Source organism: Elephantulus edwardii, unplaced genomic scaffold (assembly GCF_000299155.1).
Source record: "Elephantulus edwardii isolate Elephantulus edwardi_28Jun2011 unplaced genomic scaffold, EleEdw1.0 scaffold00237, whole genome shotgun sequence".
In the NCBI taxonomy this organism is placed as follows: domain Eukaryota; kingdom Metazoa; phylum Chordata; class Mammalia; order Macroscelidea; family Macroscelididae; genus Elephantulus; species Elephantulus edwardii.
The window spans coordinates 446,212-454,910 of NW_006399987.1; the positions used below are offsets into that span (position 1 = coordinate 446,212).

General features: G+C 41.8%; 1 protein-coding gene across 1 annotated transcript; it reads right to left on the reverse strand.

Moving 5' to 3' along the window:
• Positions 1-350: 350 nt before the first annotated feature.
• On the reverse strand, positions 351-1,310 carry LOC102874396 (olfactory receptor 7G2-like). Its single transcript, XM_006898809.1, has one exon. The coding sequence runs from the start codon at positions 1,287-1,289 to the stop codon at positions 351-353; it is 939 nt and encodes a 312-aa protein (XP_006898871.1). The 5' UTR covers positions 1,290-1,310.
• Between the last annotated feature and the right edge of the window lie 7,389 nt (positions 1,311-8,699).

The following is an 8,699-nucleotide window of genomic DNA, read 5'->3' on the forward strand; positions in this document are numbered from 1 at the left end:
TTTTAAAAATTTTTATTGTATTATTTTTACGTGTACTGTCAAATCAGATCTGACTGGTACAGGAGGAGATTGCCCCCTCCTTCTCCAGCAGAGCAACTGGTGGATTTGAATCACGTACCTCTGGAATTGCAGTGCAGCATCTTGCCACTAGGCCACCAGAGCTCCCTAACTAAGATATTTTTAAAAGAAGTTTTTCAAGCATCATGAAATACCCAGAAGCAAAGTCAAGTGTGAAACACTAAGTTGAATTGCATGTAACCATGGAGTTGGAAGATTAGGCCTTCTGCTGCCTGAGTGTAGTTTTATTTCCACACAGTCTAGAAACCTTAGTCCAAAGCAAGATAATATCATCACTGGAAAGAAGTTGTACTCCTGACAAATTTTCTCAAGGCTCCTTTCATGTCTTTGTTTCTCAGGCTATAGATGAAAGGGTTCATCATAGGCGTGATCATGGTGTACATCATTGGAATCACTGCAGTCTTTTTGGAGGAGTGTGTAAACGCAGCAGTAATGTACGCACCAAAGGCTGTCCCGTAAAATAAGAAAACTACTGAGAGGTGAGACCCACAGGTAGAAAAAGCTTTATACTTCCCACTTGTTGATGGCATTTTCATAATGGAGGAGGCAATTTGTACATAAGAGAAAATGATTCCGAAGAGAGGAATACCTCCCAATACAGTAGCTGCAAGATATATGAAGATGGTATTGATGAGGGTATCAGAACAGGCAATCTTGAGGACTTGAATAACTTCACAGAAGAAGTAGGGGATTTTGCGGTCTGTGCAGAAAGAGAGCCGCAACACCATCAGGCTGTGCAGAAGGGCATCCCCAGTGCTAATGAACAGAGACAGTAGAGTCAGCAGGCCACAGAGGCGGGGATTCATGATGACCGTGTATCTCAGTGGGTGACAAATGGCCACGTAGCGGTCATAGGCCATTGCTGCAAGAAGAAAATTATCTAAAACAGTGAAAAGCAAGAGAAAGCAGACCTGGGTGAGACAGCCTGTATAAGTGATGCTCTGCTTCTCTCCTTGGAGGTCCACTAGCAACTTTGGGATTGTGGTTGTGCTGAAAAAGATGTCCGTAAAGGACAGATTGGCAAGAAAGAAGTACATAGGGGTGTGGAGGTGAGGGTCAGATCCAACAGGCACAACAATAAGCATGTTTCCAAAGACAGTGATCATGTATATGGAGAGAAACAGGAGAAAGAGCAGAGACCTCTGTTCTGGATCCTCTGTAAGGGCAAATAGAAGGAATTCAGAAACACTTGTTTGGTTTCTAGGTTCCATACTGTTGATGTACCTGATGGAGAAAATGAGGTGACAAGGCAATTAATTGTGTGGTCCCTAGATGCATTAGAGAAAAACAATGTCTGAGGGAAAGGAAAGACGTGAATGAGGAGGAATAAGGGGAATCTCTTTTCTGTGTTTATTATTTGGTTAATATAAGAAAAGACTTGAAGTTGATATAGTTAGACATAAACATAAATTTAATTAAGAAACAGGTGATGAAGGATTCATGGATCTCCCCCAGTAGCACTATCTGTATTGTTACAATAATGGAAAATATTTTACAAAGAGTTATCTATACAGTAAGGAGACAGCTTGATGCGTTTCAGATTCCACCTCTTGCCCGTAAGATCTGCAATAAAGTGATAAAAATTTTAGTCTGGACTTGATTTAAGAGTCAGGGGTATTAAATTAAGGTGTAGCTAAGAACGTTCATCTTTCATCATCACAAGAATTCAAGTAAATGTCAGAGAATATTCTACTAGTCCCAGTTGTGTGAAGGAACATATTCTTGGTCAGGGGGAAAAGGATTTTTGCCATTACAGAGACAATAAAAAGATTGGCAGAATTAAAATTGCCTGATATTAGTGTAAAGATATACAAAAACAAGTCAGGAAGATGGAAAACCAAGTAGGAGTTCCTGGCTGACTTTGTTCAAATAATTTTATACTCCTCTTGGCTTTTCTTGGATGGGCCTGTAGTAAACAACGGTCCTCATTTGTAAATATTATCTAAGGGCTATTAAGTTATAATTTAAGTAACCCTGAAGAATAACAATGCAAAAATTATAGAAGATGACAACAAAATCAGATTATAGAGTGTCCAGCAAGGTTGTAATGAAATGAGTGGCGGGAGAGTCTGTCCCTGGCCAGATACCGTGCCCCTGGTTATTCCATGACCCAGTAGAGGCATGCTCCCTGACTGAACATCCCTTGGACACTTCTTGGACAGGAAAAATTTGCCCTCAGACTGGGACTCTCATCCCCAGGTATTTCTGGGTCAGCAGGAAATCATTCATACCAGAAGAGACACTCTTGCTCCCACCAGATTCCGTAATGATAGGTGTTCTGATTGGTATCCATCCCTCAGGTTTTTCTTTTGCTATCTCTCTTTAATCCTCCTCACACGTACATTATTTTTCATTTTTTCCATTCTCTTGTCTATTTTTCTTTCCTATTTTTTCCTAAGTAATAGTCATGTTAACAGGCCTACCTTAATATGCTATGGGTATTATCCTATCACTGACAGCATTATACTTTAGAATGTTGTTGTTGTTGTGTACTGTCGAGTTGAAACTGACCCATAGCTGACCGTTTGGGGGGGTTTCAGAGGCAGTTAATCACACAGGAGGATATTGCCCATTCTTCTCCCGTGGAGCAGCTGGTGGTCTGGAACCCTGTGCCTTCGGGATTGAAGTGCAGCTTCTTGTCACTAAATATTCTTTTAGATAGCAAAAGTGATGCCATTCATCTTCAATTTGCCGTTTCTGACACAGCAAATCAGATGATTTGCTAATTTTAAATGACTAATACCAGTCTGTTTCAGCCCATTAATGCCTGCCATCTTTGTGTTCTATTTCATTTTTGACAGCTTCTAATTTTCCCATATTAATCCCTTATGCAAATATGAGTGGATATTTTCAACTGTTTCTTAGCATTTTTAGCTGTGTCACATGAAAACCATATCATTAACATAGACTTTGGTGGCCTAGTGGTTAGGGGCTGTGCTGCCACCAAAAAGACACGTGGTTGGAATCTACTCTACCAGCAGCTCTACAAGAGAAAGATAGGAAATCTCACATGTGATTAAACTACCTCTGAAAACCCGCTGGAGGGTCAGTTATTGGTTGGTCCTGACTCACTGGTACACAAAAACAACTACTTTAAATGGTAGCTTTTCTCTAGTTGTAGTTGAAGCACCGTCCAGCCCGAGGACTTCATCATCCAGCATAATGTCAGATAAGGTTTTGCTGCTATGGTTGATGCTAATGGTTTGCATGAACCCGTCATTTCAGAACTGGATGTCTAGGCCTACTTTCTTCCCTGTTTTGATTTGAAAACCCCACTGAAACATGTCCATCATGGGCAACATTGCTGGCATTTGAAATACTGATGGCACAGTGTCCAACATCAAAGGAATGCACAAGCCACCATAGTCCAACAATACCTAGGATCTTATTTTTTGTCAATGCCTCCAGTAAATTTTAACTTCTTGCTTCAGTACCATTGCTTCTTGACCATATGCTTCTACTTTCTGAACTGGTTCAGTGTTGACCAATTTAGATAGATAGGTAGGTAGGTAGATGATAGATGATAGATAGATAGGTAGATAGATAGATAGATATCGATATAGAGATAGATATATTCTTTCTGCATCATTCAAAATCTTGTCCTTTGTTGTTGTTAGGTGCCGTTGAGTCCCTATGTATGAACTCATAGTGACCTTGTGAGCAACAGATCTGAACCTTACACAATCCTAAACTATCTCAGTCATATTGAAGCCTACCTACAGTGGTGGTCATTCTGTCAATCCATCTTGTCAAGACCCTTTCTCTGACCCTCTACTTATCCTAGCGCTGCAATCCTGAAGACACAGTGTGAATCCACCAGTTGCTCTGTGGGTGAAGAACTGATCATCTCCTCCCACTTGATTAACCACCTCTGAAAGCCCACCAGAGGGTCAGCTCAGGCTCAGTTTCGACTTGACTGTACAAAACAACACATGTCTGTCTTCTAGGATTGGTCCTTCTGAAAATATGACCAAAGTAAGATGAAATGTCTCAATCCATGTCCCTAAGGAACATTCTGCTGGTGCTTTCATCAAAACAGATTTGTTTCTGTGCTACTTGGAAGAAAGGACGGTGAGACTGTCTCGTATACTTTGGACATGCTATCCGCACATAGAGGGATCAGTACTTGGAGAAGGGTCACATGCTTGGTAAAACAGATCATCAAAAAAGAGACACTGAGCTTTTCTTGTCATTGTGAACTATAACCAACACTTCAGCACCTAACCATGATGTTAATCATATGGTGTTGCAATAGCAAAACATAACCAAGTGGTTGGTAAACTGAGAAAATAATTTTGTCTCAAAGTTTGAGAGGAGGTTTGAAGCCTGAATTAATTTTTTCAAGAGATTATTGATAAGGGCCATCAAGTTGAGTACGACTCATAGCGACCTTATGAACAACAGATCTGAAGCCTGTCCTATCCTGTGCCATCCGCACAATCTCTGACACACTTGAGCCCATTGCTACATTCACTGATCAAGAGGAGGGCTATGCTCTTTCCAAAGGCTCTACGAGAAGGTCTTTCTTGTCTCTTCCAGCTTCTGGCACCACTAATTGTTTCTTGCCTTAGAAATGCAGCATGACTCCATCTCATTTATCTTTCCATGATGCTATGACCCCTCTATCTCTGTGTCTTTTTTATAATAACAACACTCATCCCTCACTAGGGGCCCACTATACTCCAACATGACCTCAACTGAACTGATAACAGCTTCAAAGATCTTATTCTGAATAAGGCCACAGTCTCAGGTAACACAGGTTAAAATTTCAACCTACCTTGGGAGAGAGTTTAACTCAATCATTAACAATTGTTGTTGTTGTTGTTATGGGCCATCGAATCGCTTGTGACTCATAGTGACCCTATGTACAAGAGCCCTAAACGCTGCTCTATCCTGCGCCAACCTCACCATCTCAAACACACTCATTCACTCACAGAATCGATCCATCTCATCAAGGGTCTTCCTCTCCTGTGCCGTCCCTCCACTCTGCCAAACATGATGTCCCTCTCCAAGGACCAGTCCCTCCTTTGCAACATGCCCAAAGTATTTCAGACAAAGCCTCAGAATCTTGACTCCAAGGAACATTAACAATAAGACTAAAAAAAAAATAAAATACAAGAACACTTCACGCTCTTCAAATATTAAAGTCATGCATCTGAGACTTTAGCATGTGTCAGTAAGATTGTCCTTTGAATGTTTCCTCAGAGATCTGTCTTTGGTTCTTGATTGCAATGTGGAAATATGTTCTATGCAAAAAGGCATAAGATGCCTCATGCTTCCAGCTGTTATGAAGGTAGGAAAGAAGGCAGATTTATAGAAAAAGATCCTCTGATTTTGTGCTGGGAGGCTCACTAGACCTTTGGGATTGAGATAGTTTAAAGAAATGTCAGTAAAGGACATACTAATAAGATAGAAATATATAGGACTGGGGAGGTGAGAGTCAGAAGTGACTTCTAGGACAATGATCAGGTTTCCCAGGACAGTGGCCAGATATATGGATAGGAATAGATCAATGGGCAGAAACTGTGGTTTCAGATCCTCAGTCCCACGAGAATTTTGAAGTAGCTGTTTAATTGTTTAGTAGATGAGGATGAATATTATGGAAAAGAAAAGACAGTTTTTAAAATGCCATTCCTGAACTGAAGACAGGAATCTCACGAGTGGCAAGAAAGAATGGAGATAAATAAACAGGAAAACAAGTGGGTTGTCTTCATTTCTTTGCTTAAAAGGGAACAAAAATGTTAAAATAGTAGAATACCATTGAATGGAGTAAATGGCTGTTTTGGGTTTGCACAACCTGCCAGTGTAATCTTTTGTATATTTGGTAATTTTTATAAAGATAAATACACAGACTGAGAAAGTATGGAAACTAAGCCTGATATGTCTGTCTGGTTGTCCACCTCCTCTGTCATAGACTGAAGCCAGACATTGTGATGGTGTGTTAAGTATTGTTGTTGTTATGTGCTATCAAGTCACGTGCAACTAATAGCCACCCTATGTACAACAGCCCTAAACCCTGCTCTATCATGTACCAATCTTATTGTCTCTGACACACTTACCCCCATTACCCCAGTCACTGAATCAATCCATCTCATCGAGAGTCTTCCTCTCCTTCACTGTCCCTCCACCCTTCCAAGTATGTTGTCCCTCCCCAAGGACTCGTCCCTCCTTGCAATATGCCCAAAGTATGTCAGACGAAGCTTCGGAATCTTTGTCTCCAAGGACCAGCCTAGTCTCACCCTCTCTAGGACAAACCTGTTTGTTCTCCTAGCCATCCATGGTGTATATTCAATACCCTTTTCCAGCATCATAGCTCAAAGGCATCAATTCTCCTTCTGGGAAGGTTCAATAAAATAAAAATATTTTCCCTCATCACGAGAACACAAGTAAATGTTAAGAGAATTTATAACAGTCATCTATTTGCTCTGGAGGATTTGGTCCCTGCTGTTTTATAGAGAGAAGGCCTACTGGAATAAGAGTTGCTTGCACATTGATTCAAAGAAAACGATCAGAAAGTGGAAGGAATCATATAGATGACTTGGTTCCCACCGGTTTCTGTATATACTGTAATCACAGCCTCACTTGGATGAATCTGTGGTAAAATAGCTGTTCTCCTTTTCAAACATCTGCTAAGTGATTTTAAGTTACCTGCTTGGCATCACTGATGAATGATAGGTGACATCTGCCCAGATGGTGCAGGTGGAGAAGATGTGACTTCAGAAAAGGCAAAGGGATTGAATGAGGCACAGGCTTCCTGAACAAGAAGAATCACCTGTGGGTGGAGTTTCAGGTGTGCTGCTTCCTGACTGGGGAAGGAGTGAAGTGGTCTGAGATAACTGGCAGCTCTTCTGTCCTTGGGGGCTCAATAATCAAAGATCCTGATTAACCAAGCACTTTTGATCCCTGGACAATGCAAATGTGCAAAGATCAAGACAATAGGAGAATTTAATTTGGCTGCTTTTCTGTCCTGGTGAAAACAAGTGTCTGCCATGCCTCTCTATCCTCTTGTTTCTGCTCACGCTCATGCTCTAGAAGTTTTGGAAATTGATTCACCACCATTCTCTCACTAGATCACTGTATTTTTGTTTATATATATATATCAACAATCTGCGTTATGCAGATGACACAACCCTGCTTGCTGAAACTGAGGAGGACCTGAAGCACCTGCTGCAGAGGGTCAAGGACTGCAGCCTACAATATAGATTGAGGCTCGATGTTAAGAAGACAAAGATTCTCACCACTGGACCAATTGGCAGCATCAGGATGGATGGTGAAGAGATTGAGATTGTACACAGCTTTAGTTTGCTTGGCTCCATAGTCAACAGTCTTGGCACCAGCAGCCAGGAAATTAAAAGGCGCATTGCCATGGGAAAGTCTGCTGTTAGGGACCTCTCCAAAGTGCTGAAGAGCAATGGTATCTCTTTGGAGACTAAGGTGCGTCTGATACAGGCTACGGTCTTCGCAATCACCTGTTATGCATCAGAGAGTTGGACAATGACCAAGGAGGATAGAAGGAGAATTGATGCCTTTGATCTGTGGTGCTGGAGAAGAGTATTGAGAATACCATGGACTGCTAGGAAAACAAACAGATTTGTCCTGGAAAGGGATAAACCGGGTGGCTCCTTGGAGGCAAGGATTTGGAGACTCCGTCTGACATACTTTGGACATGTTGTGAGGAGAGACCGGTCCTTAGAGAGGGACATCATGCTTGGGAGGGTGGAGGGACAGCACAGGAGAGGAAGGCTCTCTATGAGGTAGATTGATTCAGTGACTGGGATAATTGGGATGGGAGTGTCAGAGACAGTGCGATTGGCACAGGACAGAGCGGAGTTTAGGGCTGTTGTACATAGGGTCGCTATGAGTCGCAGGCGACTCGATGGCACATAACAACAACAACATAACCAAAATGTCTATGATATATATTGCTTTATCAATGACAGAAGTCTGATATGAATTTTATACAATCAACACTCTTGGTTCTCGCAGCCAGGAAATTAAAAGACACATTGCATTGGCAAAGTCTGCTGTGAGAGACCTCTCTAAAGTACTGAAGAGCAATGATGTCAGACTGGAGACTAAGGTGTGCGAGATATGGGCCATGGTCTTTGCAATTACTTGCTATGCATTGGAGAGCTCGACAATGACTAGGGAGAATAGAAGGAAAGTGGATGCTTTTGAGCTGTGGTGCTGGAGAAGAGTATTGAATATACCATGGACTGCTAGGAGAACAAACAGGTTCATCCGAGACAAGGTGAAGCCAGGCTGCTCCTTGGAGGCAAGGATTCTGAAGCTTCATCTGACATACTTTGAACATGATGCAAGGCGGGATCAGTCCTTAGAGAGGGACATCATGCTTGGGAGTGTGGAGGGACAGCGCAGGAGAGGAAGACCCTCGATGAGATAGATTGATTCAGTTATTGGGGAACGGGGTAATTGTGTCAGAGACAATGAGATTGACAAGTGATAGAGGAGGGTTTAGGGCTGTTGTACACAGGGTCGCTATGAGTTGCAAGAGACTCAGTGGCACATAACAACAACAACAGCTCATACAGATTTATACAAAATTGTTATCCTTTTCCCAATTATTCTACTATGCTTAACTTCCTTTTTCTTTTCCAGGC

Coding starts and splice junctions, on each gene's coding strand:
- LOC102874396 (XM_006898809.1), bottom strand. CDS start 1,289: ATGGAACCTAGAAACCAAACAAGTGTTTCTGAATTCCTTCTATTTGCC.